The sequence below is a fragment of the Micropterus dolomieu genome, linkage group LG13 (genome assembly GCF_021292245.1).
Source record: "Micropterus dolomieu isolate WLL.071019.BEF.003 ecotype Adirondacks linkage group LG13, ASM2129224v1, whole genome shotgun sequence".
Lineage (NCBI taxonomy): Eukaryota > Metazoa > Chordata > Actinopteri > Centrarchiformes > Centrarchidae > Micropterus > Micropterus dolomieu.
Genome location: NC_060162.1, coordinates 18,032,054 through 18,056,533, shown reverse-complemented (window position 1 = coordinate 18,056,533; position 24,480 = coordinate 18,032,054). Strand labels below are relative to the sequence as shown.

Genomic DNA, 24,480 nt, shown 5'->3' with positions numbered 1-24,480 from the left:
CATGCACTCTATTTATGAAGCTTGTTAAATACAGATTAACCACCTGGAAATATAGGTATGAAAAGGCAAATGTCAGCAAAAGAGATAATTGAAAACAAAAAATGTGTTGGCATCTCCAAGTTTACATTTCATATCATGCATGTTTCTCATGCTCATGCTCCTCATGGGCATCTCTCATGATAGAAAACCTGGATGCCCAGAGAGACAGTGGGAAATGAATATTGAAGGATATGGCCGTTTTTTCTGTTTTTGCTGTAGCCTTCAGCTTCTAGTGTCACACATGCAGAAATACCCCACAACCCTAAAACCAAGTCAAAACTAATGGAATTTGTTTCTAATGGTAAAAAGTGCATGGGCTTCAGTCAATGATAAAACACTTGCAATTAATGCCCCACACCTTTGGAACAACTTACACAAAATAAAATGAGCAAATACTGTATTGTTACTCATTATAAATTTGGTTTGAAGGCGCCCTGTGGGTTTTCTTGTAAACAAACCAAAACAAATGTTCTGTTTACATTCAGTGTTTCTCACTAAAATGCATTGTGTGTATCCTTGAGGCCTGACATAGAAGGTGAATGCTTTTAGATTATTATAAAACATTTGCAAAGATGATCATTTTGAGAAATGCATTGTTAACTTCCACATTAAGCTACTAATTGTGCTCTTTTTCCTTGCACTTGCTGGATCATTGTAATTGTTCCTTGGTGCACTACCACCACCTGTAGGTCAGTGGAGAATTGTGAAACAACTGAATGTCTATCCTGTCTATGATTCCTCCATAGCATTGCAAGTGTTCATAACATCCAGAGGGTACCTTTTTTATTAAACTAATAAGTTATTGTTGTAAAGTCCTTTACAGTAAAGTCCATTGCAATCCGTTGGTGTTTTGGTTTCAATTGGATGGTGTCAAGTACCTGTCGACTGTTGAATTTACCACCATATTTTATCACAGGGTGTGCATAAATCTTATTGCTAGATTTCATTGTTGCGTCTGCTCATGAGCAAGCAGTAGGCCTACATATGTTTTGACAAAAATGTGTGCTATTTTACAATATGATTGGCATGTTGCTGTTTTGTACTGTATTTTAATAGCTGTGTATTAATGTCAGTTTTACATTGAAAAGACTATCTAGGTGCTTTAAAACTGTCGAAATTGGGAAAAATGTCTGCAGTCACTCCATGCTGTTACTCTACCCCTTATGTTTCAATCTTTTTCTGTCTTCTGATAGGCAAGACATTTGACTGTGCTTCACGAACCCATTCAGAAGTCACTTGCCTTTTAATGAGCCATCACACCAATGAACTTGTAGTCCAATAAAACTGTAAATATTCATAACTTCCATGCTACATGGCCAGCCTTTCCAAACAGACTGATACAAATCCATTCATAACTTGAGATAAAAACTTTCTCATGTATGTTGGCTGAGGGTTATGTTAATTGTAGCTATCAAACCACCTTGGTAAATAATAGCCTGTTGGACCTAAAATAAGTAGTCTAAATGAATCCGTGGGTTTTCTTCTGGGTACTCCAACTTCCTCCCACAGTCCAAACACATGCATCTTGGGTTAATTGATGACTCTAAAATTGCCCATAGGTGTGACTATGAGGGGGAATGGTTGTTTGTGTCAGACCTGTGATTGACTGGCCTGTCCATGGTGTGTCCCTTGCCTCTCACCCTGTGTCAGCCGGGATCTGCTCCGGGCCCCTGTGACCCTCTAAGGATAAGCAGTAGGCCCATAGATAATGGATGCAAGTTAAAAGTCAAAATAAATGACAAAATGAAAAAAAAGTGGTTTATGATGAACTATGGTCTCTGTCTAGAGGACAGTTGGGTCAAAAGGGAAAAAGATTGATTTGATGTGAGGCTAAACAATTAAGCAAAACAATGAACCCAGAACTTGTGGAAAAAGAAAACACTCCTGTTTAATGTTATCATCTTAGGTCAATCATTCTGATGGGAATGTATCAGTATATCAGAGTGGATTTAACATAACATGAGCCTGAGAATCTGACTGAAAATGTCTGGCTTGATGAAGGAAAGAAAATCAGATCTGTTCTTCTAGTGACCTCGGTAACCTATTGCTCAATGAGAGGCGTTTTAACAGCCAAACAACCCTGAGAGGAGGCTGGCAGGAATAAATACGTTTTTATGCAAAATGAAAGAGATTTGTGTCTCAAAAAAACATCACATCCTTGCTTGGCCTGCAGGCTGGTCTTTTATAAACCGCGGTCTCCCGTACACAGCGGCTGTCAGTCAAACTGCTCACCTCAAACTCTGCTCGGATCTGCACAGGGGTCAATACAATCTAAAGAGCCACTCTGCCTTCCTTTTACTCTCTGACTGTGTCAACAGGCTGAGCATGAGGTTTCAGTTTCCCCAGTGCACTTCTCACCTGTGTCTCATTGAAGTCATGCCAAAAACGATCATGTAAAAGTGGGAGAGGTCGCCTTCGTGTTGGCTGACGGTGAAAGTGCTCTGTGTGTGTGTGTGTGTCCATGCTTTTTGTGTGCACGTGTGTGTTAAAATCTCAGGTCAGGTATCCGCCCAGGCTCCGATCCAAAGCGCTCAAACACCACCTGATCTGTGTGTGTCTGATTGTGTGTGCGTTGGAGTGTGTGGATCAATGAGAGCCTTGTATTATCAGGCCTCCACCCCCCCAACCCCCACCAGTCTGATTGAAATGTAAATTTAAAGTGTCATAAAGCCCATATTGTCAGCCAAACGCTAAGTTATGAAGAAATAATAACAGGCTCTTTCATTAGGGAAATGACAACTCTCGTTTGCTCTGATTTTCCTCCCAATGGAATGATTCCATAATTACTTCAATATTGAGAAACAGAGAGTTGAAAAAAGAAAAGAAAACATATGGGATCAATGACAATATTTTCTTTGGATATTAAAACCAATGTTCTTACTCTGACAGCATTTGCTGGTAAGTGAGAAATAATGTCCTGTAAAATGGTTGTACTGTACAATATTTGCACCTACAGTATTGCCATTTAGCTGACATAGTCTCCAAGCATTAAAGGTGTCAAACTTTTCATATATTTTCAAATGAAAGTAAACTTGCTCATGCAATTCTTACAGTGTATCCCAAAGATAAATTACATTTTAATTTAATTTATTTGGTTATTTGACAGGGACAGTACTTTAATTAACAGCGATGCAACTGTAAATGAGCCAGAGTTAGCTCAACAGGCTAATTTTCATCTGTTGACCCTGCCCAGTTATTTAAAAAGGCAACCTAAAATAAAGATTTAAAATTAAATAAAATGACTTACTACAGTCACGTAAAAGTGATTTTTACAGAATAATAGTCAGATGGGTACAATGCAAACAATAAGTAACAAACACAACGTGCTAGATAAAGCCACAGCAAGAAGTTTCAAAGCTGAGTGATTGTCTAACAAATCTAAAGTAACTTAAAGTAAATCGAACTCTTCTGTATATACTTTTTACATTATTTGAATCAATCCGGACACCCAGAAACTTGTATTCAGACACAACTTGCAATTTTGCCCTGATATCATTATGTCTGGGTCTGGAGTGTTACATGGTCTCTTTGAAAAAAATGTGCCAACAGTTTTACATACATTTAACATAAGACATGATTTGTCAAGCCATTTTATGATATGCTTCATTGCACTAGTATGTTTTGAAGCAAGTTGCTGCTTTGTGACCTTATTCCTGAAATCCTGATGATGAATGGAGCAACTGGAACTAGAACATATAGGAAATTACCAGTGAAGATGTGAGGTGGGAGTTTGTAATTTCGAGGTTATATGGACACTTAACAATCTGTAGATGTTCTTTGTAACTATAATACACATTCACTACGAGTCTATATTCATACTCATATACTCACTTTCATATCATGCCAATGACCTGAACTATTTATCACCTGAAAAATGCCAAGACTTTTTCTGCATTATGGACAAGATCGTTTGAAGGATATTTTCAAGACACAGAAAAACAACCTGAATCACCTCTCCCATCATCTGCCTTCCATGCCTGACTTGGATACTGTCTCATCTGTCTGAGGGCTGTGTGCATTCTACTTTTGGGGATGATATTTAGGGTATATATGCTTGTACTTCTTATTATTTAAAATCTAAATTTCAATTTAAACTGCTCAGTTGGGTGAAAGTTAACTGGGGAGTCTCTTGCTGTAAGTAAAATTTAATTACTCAAGTGACCCCTTTTTTTTTGGTGTTTGCATATAGCCATTGACTTTGTAAATCAAAAACAAACAAAGTGGCCCACACCCTGCCACACAAAACTTTCAGCCGTTCCAGCTATTATTTGTGTATCAGGTATAGTGGTTAAGTGACCTGCCCACGGACACAAAAACCATGGGCGACTGTGCTTTTTCAGAAGTAGCCCCTGTGGATTGAGATACCTCCACAGGTCAAAATGCTCCCCACCCTCAAAACTTTTAAAACTTGTCTGAAAACTCACTTTATTCCCTAAATTTTAAACAAGTACTAGATCTGAGTGGTCTTCTGTTGTGTTTGAATCGGTTTGAATTGACCCTTCGCTAAGCCACGCCCCGAATACGCAGCTGGCCAATCACAGCGCAGTATAGGACTCGCTCTAACCAGAGCCCTTTAAAGAGAGAGTCGCGTCAGCGGGGGTCCGAAACGCTACATCGTCACGTGGTTCATGGAGACCGCAGATAGTTCCCGGAAGTCCTGGGCGGGCAATTCAAAATGAGCGAGAGAAACGACAAAACGGCGTTTTTTTATAAGATATTTCTGGTCATTTATACAATAAATGAGTATTATATTTGTACAGCATACTGACACGTGTATGTAGTTACATTACTATTTTTTAAAAAGGAGGGCATATTTTGACAATAACAACTACAATCACCTACCTTGTGGATATTTTTTGGCCAACCTTACATTGGAAAGTGTGTTCCTCTTGAAAACACGTTTAAAATTCAGATCAGATTTACTTTTCTAACATACCTTTTAGTAATCCCATGGTACCAGAGTTAATTGATCTTAATGACTAATGTAATCTTTATGACTGATTTGGATGCTGTGTTGTTGTTGGTTCTATATCATGGTATTCGTCATTGTGTTGGATTTCTCCAGAATTGCTTACTCCACCTTTAATGTATGGATGGATCGTCACAGCTGCATTTTCACTGACAATAACTTCTTGCTGCCCCCGAAAACGCTGTGAGAGAAGTGAAAGTAAATCAAAACAAACTGTTTCCTATCCATGTTGCCAGCAGGCTGCCATCTTTGTTTTAGTTCAGAAAGTGGCGCAACTATGAAATCAGACACAAGAAGCAACTCAAGATGTGTACGGTATCTGATAGCATGAGAATATTTTTATTGGTCATGTTATGTAAAAATTTAAAAACAGAAGCAGCCTGTTTTATACAAGCTTTATTTACAATGTCATGTCCAAGTTTTGCAGTGTAGGAAGCACATCTTAATCAATAGGTCCTCACTGGATAGATGCTATATGAAATCCATCTAAGTAGACATGAGTTTTATTTTCTAATTCTCAAATGGCCAGAAAACTCCACTACCATGGTCACATGAAGTATGTACATAGTGTGTTTGCATATAAGCAATATAAAACTTGGCAAATGGAAGGTTATTTGCTACTTCAACATGTAAAGAAATGCCAATGAGTAAAAAAATACAGCAAACACTGCACACGTAGTGACCAGTTAACAGCCTCATGTTGTTTGTTTCATCTCTGTTACACTTTTGACTGACCCACAGTGCAATTAGCAGTCAAGTAACACTAGGGAACACGGGGTACTCAGTTTAGCTTAGGCATGTAAGTAATACTTTACATTATGTTTTGTAAAGATTTCTGCAATCACCATACAGTATTTTGTTCTCAAACACAAATATTAAGGAAACATTTTGGGTTATAGCTTGAACAGTACATCAAGATGTCACCTTTCCGTCTTTATTGAGACGAAATTAGCATCAATAAAAGGTCAATGTGGTTGAAAATGGCCCAAACAAGCTGGCTTCTGACATGAGTCTCTCTGGTTCTATTACTGTAACTCCCTTGGGATAATATTTCCCCCAGTGTCTCATTATATGCCCATAATAATAAGTATATACACAAACACATATAAGCAACAAAATACAGTGGCTGTCTTGATGGGGGATAAAAGGGGATAACATAATCTTGCTTTCTCTTAGGGTGATACCAAATAACAAAGAAATGTTTCACCAACATCCCTGATATAACTTTAAACAGGTCAACCACAATGTGGATGTGTTCAATTATATACAGATTTATTACCAAACCAAATGGGGATGGACGGTTAAAAGAGTTGTGTGTAATATAACTTACAGCTCAAACTGTGGATATTCACGGCATGTGGTTTACAAAACACAGATTTGGTCTGAGACAAGTAGAGAACTGGAGAAAACATGTCACCTCTTTTCTTTGCGAAGGAATTTATACTGTAAATGTAATTTCACTGCTCACTTCTAGATGCCCAATGTATGATCTGATTGGTCCTTGTTTAGTCAAGATACGTTAACCAAACATCTGAGCTAACTTCATTTTAATGCAATTACACATGCATACAGCTAATGAGCCTTTTCCACAAACATGGCCCTGGTCTTTGTTGCCGTAGCTAAAACACTGGAAAATATGATCATCTGTAGGGTCACAGTAAATTCACCAACAACTCAGTGAATTAAAAGTGTAAAATGTGCTTTTTGTTAATGAGAAAACATTCAGTTTCAAACATGACAAGTTTCATAGCACATTTCAGAGAAAGTCCTCTTCCTGAAAAGACTGGAGGTAAATGCAGCCTTGCACTATTTTCTCCGTTTTACACTGATCAGTGTCGACACAGTTAATATAATAACCTCTGTCATTTTCATTAGATAAACACTGTATCAAACCATCTCCTCCTTTTGTTGCATAAGACGAGTATGTAACAGTATGTTGATGTCATATGGAAATTTCACATCCATTGTAACAGTATAAGTGGTGATATGATAATACTACTAATATTAAAAAAATGTAACAGCTGTACAAGCGGCAAAAGAATAAATAAGCCATTAAGATAAAAATGCACTGCATGAATTAACATGAAGCTTACACAATATAACAATCATGGGTAAAATAGGTTAAAAGCAGAAGAAAAGCCCTCATTAAGCCAACTTAAACTAAACAGTTGTTTTGTCAAGAAATTTATCACGTGGATGAGATTAAAGTTCATCTCAGACTTTTTTTCCTCTCTTTTCAAATAACACAATAAAACTGGTCTTAAAAGGCGGCATTGCCTTGCTGCCTTACATCCTAAAAAGACCAGCCAGTCTTGTTTTTGTTTTTAAATCTCACATTTTAAACAAAGGCACTAAACTGGAGGATTCAACCATCTCTCGTTTAAAATAATACATGCACTTATGCCTATAATATGCATTTATCCTTAGGTCCTTAACTTCCAGTCTTCTTCACACTTTGACATCATTTTAATAAGCTCTGGAAATAAAACTTTAGGACATTAATTAAAAAAAGGCTACCTTTTAATTCAACCAAATGAATGTACTGTACATTAGCCTACATGAGCTAATGCACAGTTTCATATCACTATTAATATTTTTTCAGGCAATTAATCAAATTAGCCTTCACATTTGCTGGTGAAATGTATTAAATGTGTGAAAAAAATGCACTGTGAGTGGAGCTTCTTGCTTTGGGCTCAATTAGACCGGGTTATTCTTACTTAGATAAATAACAAAGTGGTCAACTACAATTTAGCCAAAATCAGAAACGCTATATACAATAAATGTGAACTGAATGTGCATTTTATCGAGACGCTCGATAAAGTAAAATTGCATGTAGGCTTAATGAGGCTTTTATCCTGTATAAAAGTATATCAGAAACAATGTTATTCATTTTAAAACAGTTATTTTGCATCCTATGCTGCTACTGCAAACTGTCCAAAAGCCTACAGGGCAACACGGTAATGTCCCATAAGCTCTCCTTCAGTTCAAAACTTGTTGTACTCACTAATACTTGAGGTAAAGCCACTTCTAAAATGCCATCTAGTAACATGTCGAGAAGAGGCTGGGCAGAACCGGTACACACTCAGAAGTTTAAAGCGGGAGCGGACTCCTATATCTTGTTATGCAGACTGATTTGCACCTCTCAAATATTTCTCTCACATGACTTGATTTCAACTTTCCTCAAACCAAGCAAATAAAAAAAACAGATATGTGAAAATATGTCATTGAGGTATCCTGAAGCAGCCAGCCAATGTCAAGTTACACACAAGCACTACAGAAAAGGCCTATTAATGGATCAACTATTTGATTGACAGACTATGCTGCGATATTCTGCCCCTGTCCGAGGTGTTTGTGACATAGGTTGAATTGTAATAGACTTGATGCGGTGGTGGAAAGCACAAGCAGGTATGTCCAGGGAGAGTGAGGGCTGGGGGGAGGAGAGATGGAGAGATGCAGGAGAACACGAGGAATAAGGAGGTGAGAGGGTGGAAAGGGTTTTAATTGGGGGAATGAAGGTGAGGGGTTTATTTTCTGACCCCATCCCTCATCAGGCTTGTCTGGAGGTAACAATGCATGACACTGCAGAAGGTTGTTAGTGCTCATGCTGGTGCTGGTGCTGCTGCTGCGCTGGGTTATTTGCAGGCTTGAGTCAATGTAAAGTCATGCAAACAGTAGGCAGGCAGGTAGTTCATGCATCGCGTGCCCCAGCCTAGCCCAGGGGAGCCAGCTTAGGCCAAAGACAGGCCAGTTCATTGGCGAGCCAGTCATGCAGTGACATTGCTGTTGAGGGAGGAGAAAGAGAGATAACGGTCAGACGGCGGGGTCTGTAAGCCTGACAGTCTTGCCTCATTCTAAACACACACACAGGAAATGAACGGGGTTCATTTCAAGGCTTCTAAAAAGGCCCATCATGTTAATAAGAGATCATTCACGATGTACCTTAAAACAATGACAATGTAAACAAAATGGAAGAAAAGATGGGTTAAAGACAGGATAGGAACAACTGCAACAAGCATACCTATTCAAGATTCCTATATAAAGTGACGTAGGCAATATTGTGTAGTGCTTTTTACACACCTTGAAAAACCTTTTTACTAGGAGAGCAATTAATAGATTCTTAAATGATACGAAAAGTAAGTCGCCTTATTGGTTTTAAGGGTGAGCTACAAACCAAATCCCTTTTCAACGAAACACTACCAGAGTCTAAAACTCAGCAACAGTCTAACGACTAGATTTTCCTTAAACCCATTTCTTTCTGTGTCGTGTGAGGAGGATAATATTGACCAAATACTGTGGTACATACATTTAAATTCAATACTATGGCACATCAGGCGTTGTCTGACACTACCTGGAAAATGCTGGTAGGGCTAACACCATGTGAACTGATGCCTTTCCCTGTTTCCTTAAGAAAGATAATGAAAACCAGTCTACACAATTATGTTGCACATTGATCTCTGCCACAATCTATCTTGCCATGGACTGCAATGTCTGAAACAACTTCCACAGCTGAAGCAGTTACTTTGTCTTTTTTCCCCTCAGGGGAAGTTGCCATTCACAATAATTGCTGCACTGTTACCAGGTAACAGTTACCTGTTTTTTTATCTCAAATCATGTAGTCCTATGACAGATTATTCAGACCATTTAAGCAAGCAAATGGAACATTTACATGTGATGACTATACATCTTACTATGCCTCACTGTATTTGTTGCTCAACATAATACAAGACAGAAGAGCAACTTATCTCCATTTAAAAAATACAAACACTGGCACATGTAAATGAAAACTGTTGTTACCTGCTTAAAGCTACATCATAAGAGTTAAAAAGGACAACTCCAGTCAAAAACCAGGAGGAACCTCAAATGCTATCACAGGTAGAGATGTGCATAAATACTGCATGAACAGGCAGAGCGGTTCTTCTAAACATAAATTATAGTAACGTGTCAAGAGGATGTGGTTCTTCTCTGCCTTGGCGTCCAGATTACCTGGCCTGGCAAAAGTTAGTCAGACCCTATCAAATATGCTGGGGTGTGAAAAGGGTAGAAGCCTGGCATCCCAGGAGTCAGGAAAAAATATGCTTAGTCATGGGGGGGGGGGGGGGGGAAAAGGTGCGAGATTTGGGCAGCCTTGTCTGGCATCTCTACCTCATGGATCTGATCAAGAAGAAAAAAAAGAAAATCAATAGGCAGAATGCACGGAAACAAGAATGTCCATTAGAAATGAATGGAAATAGTGTGCCTCAAAAAAGGCACATCTACTATATGTAAGTTCAGGAGATTTGTAAGGTAGTTTGTCGCAGTATTTTTTTTTTTCTGCCTTGTTGCCATCTACCTTGCGGTAGCTGGCTGGACGTGGCCTGGATAGGAGCGGCGTGTGCTGGTGGCTTGTCTCTGCCGGGCCAGAAAGGACTGACCCGAGCCGGTGTTGGCAAGTCTGTCTTCAGCCGCCCTCTTCTGCATAGACATACCCTGGGGAAAAAATACAGAGGAAGTCTTATTTAAGTTCTTAATGGTCACTATCAGTCTAACAAGACAGTAAGTAGATGGAGACACAGTATTAGCCAGAGCTTAATCAGAAACACTAAACTGTTGTAACACAAAGAATATGAGAGTCACTGGAGAATAAGCTACTAATCAGCCCACTAATGTTGATGCATGAGAAAGCAAATGAGCTCTAACACAATATTAGTACCAATTTAACAACTCATGAGCATCAACTTTAGCTACTGATCAAATGTGTTCAAGAGCAAAAGTTATTTGTATTGTAGAAAAGTATATGCTGCCCTCTAGTGGTTAAAATGCATTCATGTGCGACTTGTGAATGATTATATCTTGTGAAATACTGGGACCTAAAAGACGTGTTAAAACTTAATGTCAATTTTTAAAAAGTGTAAAGATTTAGACATAAAAACATGTGGCATACCATGTTTAACAAAAAGTATAATGTTCAGTCTATTAAAGAAAGAACTGAACAGTATCAGGTCAATTGTTTTAAAATAATTTTTGGCTAAATCTGTTTTTCAGCGCTTTAAAAGGTTCAATGTTTTACTGCTGGTGACTTAAATGTCTTGTTTTATCCAACAACACCCCAAAAATATCCAATTCTCTATAATGCAAGTGTGAAATTCTCACATTTGAGAAGCAGGAACCATTAAATGTTTGACATTTGTTGCGAACAATTAATTGATTTTCAAAATAGTTGACAATTTTCTTTTGATTGACTTTGATTGACTGATCATTACTCGTCATACCCCAGCTGTACAACATTAGTGTGTGCCACATTTAAAAAAGAACAACTGGGGGCTGAGTGGTGTCACAGTTTCAGGATATGTAGGTCCTTCTTACCATATTGTACCAGGCTGACACAATCAGTTTCTCCTCGTAATCTCTCTGTCCTTTTGTCTTGTCCATCTCTTTCTGTTTTGGGGAAACATAAAGCCACAAAAAAAAAAATTAAGCAACACAAGTACCTCTGAAGCTACAATACATTGCTGTCTATTGCCATTTTAACACCCTTTAACAGGCTTCCTTCTCCAGTCTGTGGTTATCTATAAAGGTCACTTGTAAAGCCATTGATCTACAAGCTGCCGAGCCCACTCCTTCTCTTGCCAGAACATCTAACTCTTCGAACGCTTGATTACCTCTAATGAGTGCAACATCCTCTCCTTCTCCTGCAGCTGGTTCTTCAGGGCCTGGACCTCTGGACCTGAACCCTGGTTCTGCTTGGGGTCCAGCGTCCGGATTACCTGGAGAGGACACATTCAGTAACATCACACACATTTTCTTGTAGATCCACACCTACAGCGAATGTTCACCTGTTGTTAAAAATATACTCACACTCTTGGCCTTTTCCAGGTATTTCTTATATCTCTCCTCCATCTGTTTCATTTCTTCGTCTTTCTTCTTCAAGGCCTCTTCCAGCTCGTCCACACGTTGGGCTGAGAGGGAATAACTTAAATGTTAGAGGGGTTTTTTAAGCTTAGTTTAGTTTTTCTTTGCTATGAGAATGCATTGAGCAGCAAAATTCAGTGTTTCGGTGTCATAATGTGGTACCACATCACCGGTTAAATCATTTAAAATGTAATTTAATGTAAGAGTGGGTGGGGTTCAACAGGCTTCAACACATCACACATTAAGAATAAAAACAGGCCCAAACTCACAGCTGGCGTTGTATTTAGGCTCCATTTCGTCAATAAAGGAGTTCTTCTTCAGTAACTCGTTGTTCAACTCTCGTAGTTTCTCCCTGATGAAGAGTACAAAGCGCCAACATCACAAATGTTTTTTGGGGGGGATGGTTGAGGTTAATATGTCATGCTGAGCATTCATGTACTGAAATTTTGAATCCTTTCAAATCAAGTTTTATGTTGTCCTGACACAGCAGAACATATTTCTATGTCTGTAAGACGATAACTTACATGTGCTCCTCATATTTCTTCTTCAGAATGGAAGACTGAAATAAGACAAATAAAGGATAGGTTTTATAACATTATAACCTGTACAGCCTACAGATACAAGTTCTATCTTCAAAAAACTACAGACATTCAAAGAGACACTGCAAATGGACAAATGCAGAAGTTCACACACGTCTTCTTAATCTTTCTACCTGAAACCACATTTGTGTGCCATGCTAGCTCTCAAAATTCTCCACACATTACAAAAAAACAAAATATGGCTTTCGGCACAGTGCCACAATATAACAAATCCCGCACATTTCCCTTCTGATCCAAGAGTAGGGATTGTAGAACAGATAAGGATATATAATGGTATTATACTATATTAAAATACCTGGAATGATTGTTAATGACTCGGCCAACAGAGACGCATGGGTGATAACGGATTTTCCAGATATATTTACAACGAGAGGAGAGTTTGTATGTTTTTGGATCCTGCATCAATTGGCAGTCCCACTATCCCATGTGGTGTCTGAGGTGGTGTGTAGCCAAATCATGTGAAAGCAGAAATCTACAGAGTATCTCTCTAAACTAGAAATCAAACAGCATCAAGGACCAAGGGAAGTTGGATTTCTACAGGGAGGAAACAGCTACATGTAGAAGATGCCTAAGGGCTGATTAAAGATGCTACTAGAAGAGACGAGAAGAATTTGGACACCTAGCTAGGAAGAAAGTAACTCGAACTGTCTGTAGCAACTCAGGGTAACAAATGCATGAAAGTCTCAATAAAAGGTTAAAATACAGTGATTACTGAGGCAATTCTGGCCAAGTTGTAATTCTATTTGCAAAGAAGCCATGTTTATATTATATAAACACAACATTAGCGTAACATTATGCAAAGTGAGGGAATTTATTACATTCTGAGTTGTTACAGGTTTGTTTCAGGAAGTCAGACAACTAAGCAAACACCTTGAAAGTATAAAGTCTAAAAGAGAGAATTTGTCATGATTCACGTTTTATACTTACTATAGTCTGACAGTGGGAGCATTATTTGAAAAGAAAATGTACAAGTATTTTACTGACTGGAAAGAATCCCGCACCTGCCAAATATGCACTGTTATGTACATCTGTCGAGGTGCTTTTCTCATCTTTGCACCTGACGTTTGACACACCAGCTCCGTGACTCCATGACTGAAATCGTACTGATCATTTTGCTTAATTAAAATGTACAATCTCTGCTTATTGTGTACTTGACAGTGTTAAACACGCACGCAAGCTCTCTCTCACACTTATTGGGAGATGCTCCAAACCTCATCTTCCTAAATACCTGTTGTCCCCTAATAGGAACTATTTTTCCAAGGAACAGAAAAGAAAGCGATGAAAATGTCCCCTTTTGTCTTTAAGTTAAATATGCTAATACAAACAAGGAGTAATTTTTGTTGCTGATTTTATGATGGTCTGAAATCCCATTTAATTCCATGCTAGCAGGGCTAACTATGGCTACAACATACAAACAATACAAAAGTGCACACACAAACAGAAAAACAAGATTATGGATACAATAGAGTTTTAGAAATGGTTCTTGTTAAGGATAAGAAGTTAGTTACAACAAACTGTTTCCTATGCATGGGGTCAATCATGCACACACACACAAACAAACGTGATGGCATGTAGAGCTGTTAACTCATTTTGCCTTTTCACGTTCGCTACTTTTTAAAAAGAAAGTATCAAAACCTTACACCAGCACAGTACTGCAGTCTTGTGGAGCCTCTTTATTTGCTGAGTGTGGTATGATGGGAATTTGCCAACATTTCAACTGTTAGAGTAGTTAGTTACACACACACACACACACACACACACACACACACACGCACACCGAACATTTCATTACTTACATCATCTGCTTTGGAACCCTGTTCTTGAAGAGACTTCTGCAGCTCCTCTACCTGACTCTGTTCCTCCATCAGGCGCTGATTGATTAACCTAGAATAAAAAATAAAAAAAAAGATCTGTTTGACAGCATAGTTTGAAACACCAATGAGCAAACTGCAAGTTATACAGTGGTAGATAAAACAAAGAGACTGGTCACTGACAGAAATTCCACTATAGACAAAGAAATTCTTTATGGGGAAACAATCGATCCACGTTCCAACACGGGGAAGTACAGTCTGCCCAGGCTCTCAAAACGACATGAACAGACCAAATGAGAGTCCAGGGAGTATAATATTCTCTTTGTTCTATTTTCATTACATTTCAATAAGATACTGAGCACAAATAAGAAAATGTAATAGTTTTTCTGAGGGAAATGCAATAAACAATTCAGCCTCAAGTTTGTTTGCCTTATCTGCTAATGCTGCATGTTTCTGTGTTCTTTGCTGACCTGTTCTCTGTCTCCAGTTCATTCTTTCTTCTGTTAGCATCCTCCAGTAGACTCTGCAACAGTGCGATCTTCTCATTGTCCGACCCCTCCTGGGCCAGCTTCAGCATCTTGTTCTCGTGCTGAAGACGAATCAGGTGCTCTCTGTAAAAGCACAGACAGAAGCAAGCGTTAATTTCAAATAACACTGATCACATATAGGTACCAATATTGGTTGTTATATACCTGCACGCACCAACCCCTTAAAATATTTACCTCAAAATCTAATTCTAAAATGACCTGTGACAGTGTTGTTTTCTCCTCCATGTTCAATCAGTTGAATTAGTGTGGAAACATATGCACCCACTTTTACCCATTTATTAATCTTCATTGCATCATAAAATAAGAAAAATACACACAAAACAGAGCACTGCGCACATGTCAGTTTTTACCATTTGATACTCAGGCAGCCTGGGAGTTAATCAGTCTTTGTCCCGTGGATTAGATAACTTGTCTATTTGAGATACATCTCCCCTTTCAATCCATCTGCTGAACAGATAAGATTGGATCTGTTGTCTCAGTGTTGAGCACTGTCTGTCTTTCTTGGGTCCTGTTATTTTCAGGGTATGGCTGCTGACTCCTTTCCAACCAGAAAACTGACAAGGCTAAATGTTTCCAGTTGAACTCACAACTGCTGGCTGGCAAAGGTTAGAAGAGGGAAGGCAAAGGAAGACTTGAGAAGAGGTTTCAATATAGCTTAGAGGGTAAAATATATATAAAAAAAATAATATTAATTATTAATCAACATTAAAGGATTTCTTCTGGAGTTTTGATTCCTGCTCTGCAGCAGACTGAGAGAATAACTATATTTCCAGCTGTTGTTCTGGCATTTTGACAATTTAGAGGATATCAATTCAGGCACTTTTTCACTCACATGAATGAGCATGAATCACCAAGACAACTTTCTATCAATTTTGCAATTCACACACACTATTTAGATATCTCTCATCAAACATTGCTATTGCAACATCTTACTTCCATCTTCAAAAGCTTTCACAATATGACATCAGCTCAGGGCACAATAGCTTTTGATTACTCTACCTCTAGAGGTTTAGTGAATAGCCTGGACTGGGATTAGGATTTTTAAGGCAAATCTACTTATTTCCTGTTTTACAAGTGTTAAAAAAAAAACCCAGGCACAGTATGCTGCCTGCAGAAAACCCCAGCCCTCCTGGAAAGCAGCAGTCAGCTGATGTAACTCGCACACAACTGTTATATAACTCACTAAAGAGACTGCTCTTTTTTTTAAGGCCAAACTTGTCTATCAGCAGAGAGAGCAAGTAGAACAGGCTACAAACACCATCTGGCTACAAAGTGAACACAAACACCAGAGACAAACTGTACACACACACACACACACGCAAAAACGAACCTTTCTCTCGACTGACGTGTGTTTAAGCTTGCAAGTAGCAACAAAAGAAGCCATAAATGTTTGAAATAAATGTCTTTTTTATGACAATATCCAGTATTTCTTAAACAGAAAATACACATGTGACTTGATGTGACATGTGACCCTCTCTAAAGCATGATAATTACATTAAATTACCTTATTATCCTACTGATTATAAATATGTGACATGATCTTATATATAAACATGGGGTTCAAAAGTCATACCGAATCTCTGGGGTGGTGATCTCAGCAGCCAGCGAATCGGAACCGTCATTGCTAGCCATTGGGAACAAACCTGACACAAATTGATAGTACCGTTAATACAGAGGAAGCACAACTATTCAGGCTTAACCAAGCAGATTTCATTAATTAATTAATTTTACCCGATGTAAGCTGTCCCTCCTGGGCTTGGACACAATGTAGTTCCTCAATAGTCTCTTTCAGAGAGTCTCTCTCTGTCCGCATACGCTACAGAGGGAGAGGAAAACTTGTGAGGGAATTATACAGAAACAGTATGACAGAGAGAAATAATGCAAGGTCTGGAGTGAAAATCCCCAATGTCCCAACAAATTCACCTGTCAATCAAGTATCCACTAACTTTTAAAACTGCTGCACTTCAAAGAAACTTGCAGGCTTTGGTCTTGTGTTTTTCTTACTTGTTGAAAAAAAATTCTAAATTACAAAGTTAGGCATTCTTTTAATACATGTATGGTGGGATATTTCTCTATCTGCAGAGTAGAAAGAATACTGTTATTATATTTAGCACCAGCCCTTATTTTAACAAAATGAACTGTACACATACGTCCTTCTCTTTTTGTAGTGAGTCTACTTTTTCTTTGACGCGTTTGTACTCAAACTCCATCTTGTCGGCCTTCTTAGACTCTTCTGACAGTCTGTTCTGAAGTTCAACGACCTGTGCAGAGAAAGGGCAGTTAATGAGAAGACAACCTGTGTGTGTGTGTGTGTGTGTGTGTGTGTGTGTGTGTGTGTGTGTGTGTGTGTGTGTGTGTGTGTGTGTGTGTATTGTAAAAGAGTCACAAGTTGGCATGTCACCCGGCCAGCGCCCACTTCAGTAATGATTATTGCATGTGAAAGTTGACATGGCTGCTGACAGGGTACCTGTCTCTTGTATGTCTCCAGCTGGCCCTTGGCAGCATTCGCCTTTCGTAGCTCTTCTTCCAAACCGACGTTGGTCTGCATTAACACTGTGTTCTTCTCCTCCATAAGCTTATTCTGGGAAAAAAAAAAAACGATAGAAATTAATTTGTGCTGCCTAACTTGGACAAGTATTTCCAGTTGTTTCCACTAACTAGTTATGTGACAGTGTACCTGTCTCCTGAGAAGTCCCATGTCCTCCAGTTTCTTCTTGTAGTGTTCCACTGTGCCCTCGAGCTTTGACACTTTGTCTGATGAATGCCTGGGAGGGAAACAACAGGCACTTTCATTATGTGATGTTACATTTAGAAAGGACAGGAGGGGCTGTACCAAGGCACTGTTTGTGTAGAACCACACCTGTAACAACTGAAGTCTGAAATAACAGGATAGTGGTTCAACAATACATTATTTATCTTGTGTCATAAGGTGCAAGACGTATTACTTCTCAAATCATTTATATCTTTAATTATGGTGTCATGTTCATGATTCTCCCAGGCTTAACCAGATTGCTCAAAACAAGAATTAACTAGAATCTCTTCCATTGTTTTGATTTTAGTTTGCTAAAGTATGTTGAAAGGCAAGATTCTGCAGCCACATCTTACCGGAGGACATCCATCTCATCCTTGAGAGACTGGGCTTCATCAGCCAGTGACGTGAGCTCTTCATTCTGTGACTTTACATCCAAGAGTTCTTTTTCAAGCTCTTCACAACGGATCCGGTAGTCATCTTTTGCTGCCTCCAACCTACAAAGAATTAGCAACAACAGTAATCTTTCAAATCTGAAGATTATTGACATGAGCATTAATCACGTTTTATATGACAAACTCTCCCTTCTTCTAGCAGCTCCACACCTGAAAGTTTCTTCCTGTAGTTGTTCCAGCTGTGTCTGCAGCTGGAGGTGTCTGCGTCCGGCGGGGCTGTTTATATCCTCTATGGAGTCAGACTGGTTAAGTCTCTCCATCAGGACCTGGTTTTCTGCAAGCAAACTGCTCTTCTCCTCTTGCAGCGCTGCCACCTGTGGGAGGGAAGATAGCGAAAAAGGGAGACAGAGAAAAGAAATGCAAAAAGGCACAGAAAGGGCAGAAAGAAATGATATATGGAATCAGATGAGGGAGGGAGAAGATAGAGGAAAGCTCAAAAAAAGTGAGGATAGAAGGATAAAAGGGAGAATGAGAGGTGTAGAGAGGGATAGATGGAAAGGATGTTAAGATAGAGAGGAGAGGCAGAGAAGGGAAATAAATTAGCAGGGAAGGACTTTCAAATTTTATCTTTCAAGCTACTTAAAAGGGACATTTCCTTTTACAGCATTCAATCCAATATGTTATTGGTTAAGCACACACCAAACACACTCCAACAATGCAAACCAACAAGCTCCGACATAGCAATGAGGGCTACATGTGGTTTGATGTTGCCTTCTCTGTGTGATAGACAGGGTATCAAACTCCACACAAAGCAAAGCAGAAGCTATTTTTTTATGTGCCACGATACTTATTATTAGTGTAAGGTGCCTCAAAAAATATAAGAACCGGCCTCAATATTTTTAGATTTGTGTTTATAGATTAATAAGCAGGTACTTGTGAAAATGACCTGGCATGTAAAAGCATTAAATAATACCAACATTTCTCAACCCTGAGTTTGCCAGGATGAATAACCCGTCTTCAAAATATTGGAACTTTAAAATAAATAATTAGGCTTATTTTGTTTTTCAGGAAAGATTTTATCTAATGTCTTCTGACTCACAGAGCAGGAGTTATGATTTTAGGTAGATTATGGCGGAGAATGTTGTTGTTGCCAAAAGAAAGACAACTGCAATAGTGTGGCGGTACTTTGGGTTTAATGTTCTCCTGCATTTCTGAGTGGACTTTTGTTTGGTTAGTTCACTGTTCAAGGGAATTTTCTTTTTTGAGTTGTATTTTATTCTTGGTAGACTCAGACACTGAGCTCCTATTACACCTGTAGATTCTATCTTCTAAGTGCGGCTGAACAATTAATTGTGATTTTATTGAAATCGCAACATGGCCTGCTGCATTTTTCTAATAACAGGAGGTGCAATATTTGTTAAAGGTGATATGTGTGTCAAAATACCATTTTAAGATTAAATACTGTGGTTCTGCAGAGCTCTCCTGGCCTACACATCATATTCTACAGATGGAAGAAAACATCTATAAATCAAACCATAATCATTTAAATCTGGTTTTCAATGAAAAAGACAATAATTGCAAATAATATTGCAATATCAGTCAAAATAATAGCAATTAGATATTTTTTAAAAATTGTTTAGTCCTACTTATCAGATGCATTTTGTTTTTGCCTGTAAATTGTTTCTGTGTGTTTTTAACACTCTTACGTGTAATATGTATGACATTTAAATGTCCAAAGGCTTATTGCAGTGAAAATGATCTCCCTACAACAAGCTATTTCACATCAAAGATGTGATCGGGGCAGCTCAAAAAGAAGTAGCGGGACACATACTTTATTCCTTCGGGTACTGAGTCACAGTACGGGCAATGGTGCTGCTGATTGCTTGCTGACCAGGGTACTATTTTTTGGTTCTGAATGTCCTTTGTTTTTTCATCCAAAAAAGGGAAAAAATTACATATTGACATATATTCAACGTTCAACATTCCTGGTCCAAAAGCCAGCTTTTCCCCTTATATCTACTGTTGCTGTGGGGAAGCATGAAACACACAAAGGTAAAAAGGCAGAGGGTTATTAGTGAAGGGTTGACAACTGACACACCCACATAAAACTGCAGTTGTGGCTGGTGAGCCCCGAGAGGACCATGTGTATACGTGTGCACAAACACTTGTGCACAAACGTGTACACACACATGCGCACATAACTAGGAGAAGGGGAATCTGGATTTGAAAGGGGATGCTGGTGCAAGCAGACTGGAAAAAAAAATAAAAAATTCCAGGACTTTCAGACACCACACACCATGGATGGAAGAAAATAGAAAGAAAAGAAAGTTTGGATTTACCCTCTCTTCTAGCTCATTAAACTCTAACCTCAGTCTATCACGCTCCTCTTGGACATGGAGGGCCTTTAAAGCAAGGCACACAGTATTGAAGTAATCAGGAGATAAGAGGACACACAACAGGAGAGCAGGTAACCCTTTAAATTACAGCTCCATTTTCCTGCAACAACTGTGTCATTTGCAGAAAATAAATGTAAAATATATATAAATATATAATGAAGACAGATATAGATGTGCGTTACTCTCTTTTTGCAACAGTTTACCACAGTTAAAATTAAACAATCTGACAAGGAAATCATTATGTAGGAATAGGAAAGGTCCATCAGTAGTGGAATTACGCAAAAAAGGGAGCTGCTTTTAAAGTGAAACCAAAAATAGCTGTAAAAGTATGATAGAAACAGTTAGATAGTAAAAAAGTTACAAAATATAGCAAGAAGGGTAAAACCTTTGGGTGGATGTAGGAATACTACATTTATACCATGTTATTTGTCTGTATACTTTGAATACACTGAACACATACTTAATCAACTATAACGTTACTACAAACTATACAGTTACTCTACATAAGACAAGTGCTCATTTATCTACAGCATGTTTCACATATTTACTCTTTTAGATTATCATTAAATTCCATTTAGATTTTCTGATTAATTTCAGCTTCAAATTGCATAGTCTTAACACAATTATTACTGACCAAAGCTAACTTGTAATGCCTGACACTCAACAGTTCAAATTCTACACATCCCAAACAATATTGTTATTTGATTAACATAAGCAGTTTGGAAATGATATGATTGAATTCCTTTAATTTTTACTTCAGCACCATGAATGCATAGACTATAATAAATAAAAATACCAATGTTATCCCACCTTCTAATATTGTGCAACTGTATTAACTAACTGACCTCTACAACCTCGCCTGACCAGCTGGTAACATTGTCTTTAAGGTTAGGCCAAATGCTTAAATAGACTTAAACAGACAACTGCGTGAAACCAACCTGCATGTCAAGCTCACGACACCTCTGGGAGATCTCTTCCTTGGTAGCCAAAGCATCATTCAGCTCCTCTGCTGTCTTCTTAAGCTGAGAACAGGAACAAACAACAACAAAAAATCCTGCGGATTTTATTTCATTTCCACACAACTTATTGGATCCACTTGGATGACACTAAAGAAACATTTACACCTCAAGGACATGCTGGACCAAGAGCTATACTACTACTACTATTACCCGAAAAATAGTGAGAGATGTTTTTGAGGCAGTGTGTGCACAGTAATGATGGATAATGATCACTTATGCTGAAGCCAGCTTTTCCACACATCCAGCTGTTTCACTGGTCTGTGGTCAAAAAGGAGGAGGGTGAGACATGAGGAGTCCTGGGTCATGTTTTATAATGAATGCACTGTGTGTAATGACGTTGGTGTTGTGGTAACAGTGGAAAATTCAGATACTCGAGGGTGTCTATGCATGATTTCAAAGAGTATGGGATGTAAATGTTCATTTTTTTGCCTTATAAGTCAAGTTTAGAGCAGGTTACATACATAAAATTAGGTCCTTTTTCAACGCTTACATATAGTAAGAAAAAAATGGAAAGACAGTAGTTTTGTGCATTAAAAAAAATGTACAAATTAGCAATCAGTAAAATTCGCAGAAGTATGGTGTTTCTTCTGAAATTTGAGAAACCTCGAACAGCACTGTTAAAAAAAAGAAATGCATAAAAAAGGCACCCCAGTGAGGTTCTATTAAAGTTTCCATACCTGTCTGTCTAGATCCACATACGAGTCATTTCCTCCTGCCACTGGAGTCTCTTTACTCATCAGCTGCAGAAACATACAAAAATGGGTTAATGGTTGGAAGAAGTACACAGCACTAAAACGTGCTACATCTTGGTTCAGTAATGATCACAATCAAGCTAGTGATGCACCGAATGTTCAGCCACTGAAATTAATTGGCCGAAAATAGCAAAAAAAGCATTTTTGGTGTTCAGCCTAATACATCAAGACCAAATAAATTTTACAGAACAATTACGCTGACATGTCGCAGTGTGGAAGCATTTTAAAGTGTCCGAGAAAGAAGCAAAAATCACCGAATGCAGACACACTGCTGAATTGTCTTCTAGCACATCCACACCATCTGTGGCTTAGAAAAGGCAAAACAGTCTGATCTGCTTTGAGTGTTTCTGTCACTCATTTGTGAGAAGGCGATTAAGCTAGCTGCACCTAAATTTGGAGTGCACACATTTTCAAGTCATTATGGTAAATCCAGTGAAACAGACCTTTGCGAGCTGACAGGCAGGTTAGTGACTTTATCCTGACAGTTTCTATCTTTACAAAGACAAGTGTTGCAGTATGAGAGTCCTACCTGAAGAGAGGCTATGAAGTCTTCATGTTACGCGATACGAGAACCACATACAACATATTTATCAAATTGGGTCGGACATGATCAATTTAAAGACACACATGTGACAACGCCCCGTTTTCAAAATAAGGTGTCTATTCAGAATGGAAATAAGATTAATTGGATTATATTCACAGAAAATATAAAACATATTACATGTGTACATTAAAAGTAAATGGACACATGTAATTTACTTTACTGGACCCTCTTGGGCCTAGGACCCACCCACCATAGTCTGCAATAGTCTGTTATGCAATGGTAAAAAAATAAATGGAAATGTGAATGTACTTGTTCTATGTTCGGCAAAGTTTTAGCTTCGGCCAAGAATTTTCACTTCAGTGCATCCCTAATTATTATCTGCATTTCATTTGAAAAAGGTCTAAATTGCATGATAGGTCACCTCTTGGATCGCTGTCATGACAACATGCTGCACGGACTCCTCCATCATCATTATGGTCTGGATGTATTCTAGAGAACACAGAGAAACAGGCGAAGATGATGGGGTCAGTTTGAGCTTTTTGAGTCAGTTGTTAATGCAATGTGATATCACAGAACATTATTTTTCCAATATCAAATTACATATCGCACACATGCACACACTGAAAAGAGGATGGTATATGCAACCTTGTTTCTGTTCACAGTTGACCGCACAGCCCAGTATAAGCTGTAGCATCCTCCCAAGTTCAGCTGCGTCAGAGTGTTCTCCAATAAGGTTAACATCTGGTAGTGTGAAGTCATTGATGTGCTGACCTAGGATCTATTTATGGACAAAAGCATTTTAATGTTTTTTAATTTTAAATATTTCCCTATATGAAAACTATTTAATCATAGTCGTGTGTTCTAAAGGGATTAAGGGTGGAATATACAGTCACAACGTCTCTGTACCAGCAACACAAATGTAATTTAGACTCTTCTTACCTCTTGGTTATAGTCCAGGATGCCTTTCAGAATTTTCTTTAGATTGCTGACCTGAAATAAGAGAGAATGTATGTAGAGGTACAGTATCCCTAGAATATTATAAATACCAATACAACTAACACAGGCTATGTTGAGCCAGTGTTAAAGACAGACACTAATCTATGCTTAGCTAATATCAAATACATGGATCTTTTAAAAAGGTAACAAAGCAGCAGTGTGCTCACCTAAGTCATTAGAAACATATATTATCAACATATAGTTGATATATATACACACTAACAACAGATAATAGCTGATACTTACTTTTAACCTCCAGTTGTCCCCAACCTCTGGCTTGATTCTGCTAATCCAAGCGTCATTGAAATACACTACATCTCTGGAAGACAAGAGTATTTGAAGTTTTGAAGATGTTTTTGTGAATTAGCACGGTACACACAAAGTGCTGGGTGGAGTTGTCTGCAGGTTTAGGGAATCGAATGAGAAAACGGCTGGGCCTAGAGTGATGGAGCGACAGGCTTAATGTTTTATTATGTTTACTTTATTTGTGAGAATTGTGGTTACAGCACATTCTGTAAAACAACATAGAAAGATGACAAATATTGCATTTTCTAACACACCAACATTAAAGATAAAAAACTTACATTTTCTGCAGAGCTTGGGCCATGACGATACCACTCGTCAAGTCTTCTACAGTCTTGCACGGAGCCTCTACTCCAAATGTCTGGACCTAGAGGACACACACACACACACACACACACACACACACACACACACACACACACGTTGAGCGCTGGGTGCAGGATAAAAGTATGCAATTACACCCTCTTCCCCA

At 38.5% G+C, this 24,480-nt stretch overlaps 1 protein-coding gene across 3 annotated transcripts in view; it reads right to left on the bottom strand.

Annotated features, from left to right (window-relative positions):
• Nucleotides 1-5,319: 5,319 nt before the first annotated feature.
• Nucleotides 5,320-24,480, bottom strand: part of hook3 (hook microtubule-tethering protein 3) — a 28,627-nt gene continuing 9,466 nt past the window's right edge. The window contains exons 2-25 of one of the 3 annotated variants that reach the window (XM_046066635.1): nt 24,290-24,375; nt 23,952-24,024; nt 23,649-23,699; nt 23,355-23,487; nt 23,131-23,198; nt 22,091-22,153; nt 21,333-21,416; nt 18,209-18,372; nt 17,960-18,100; nt 17,532-17,619; nt 17,322-17,435; nt 17,005-17,115; nt 16,586-16,670; nt 16,428-16,497; nt 14,777-14,917; nt 14,292-14,379; nt 12,421-12,455; nt 12,166-12,248; nt 11,843-11,943; nt 11,647-11,751; nt 11,351-11,422; nt 10,338-10,474; nt 10,151-10,159; nt 5,320-8,788 (exon numbers count right to left, since the gene is read on the bottom strand). In XM_046066635.1, the coding sequence (XP_045922591.1) occupies nt 8,773-8,788; nt 10,151-10,159; nt 10,338-10,474; nt 11,351-11,422; nt 11,647-11,751; nt 11,843-11,943; nt 12,166-12,248; nt 12,421-12,455; nt 14,292-14,379; nt 14,777-14,917; nt 16,428-16,497; nt 16,586-16,670; nt 17,005-17,115; nt 17,322-17,435; nt 17,532-17,619; nt 17,960-18,100; nt 18,209-18,372; nt 21,333-21,416; nt 22,091-22,153; nt 23,131-23,198; nt 23,355-23,487; nt 23,649-23,699; nt 23,952-24,024; nt 24,290-24,375 (2,118 nt within the window). In that variant the 3' untranslated portion in view covers nt 5,320-8,772. Of the gene's footprint in view, nt 8,789-10,150; nt 10,160-10,333; nt 10,475-11,350; nt 11,423-11,646; nt 11,752-11,842; nt 11,944-12,165; nt 12,249-12,420; nt 12,456-14,291; nt 14,380-14,776; nt 14,918-16,427; nt 16,498-16,585; nt 16,671-17,004; nt 17,116-17,321; nt 17,436-17,531; nt 17,620-17,959; nt 18,101-18,208; nt 18,373-21,332; nt 21,417-22,090; nt 22,154-23,130; nt 23,199-23,354; nt 23,488-23,648; nt 23,700-23,951; nt 24,025-24,289; nt 24,376-24,480 lie in introns of those variants that run through there. The other 2 variants (XM_046066637.1, XM_046066638.1) reach the window with 2 other exon arrangements.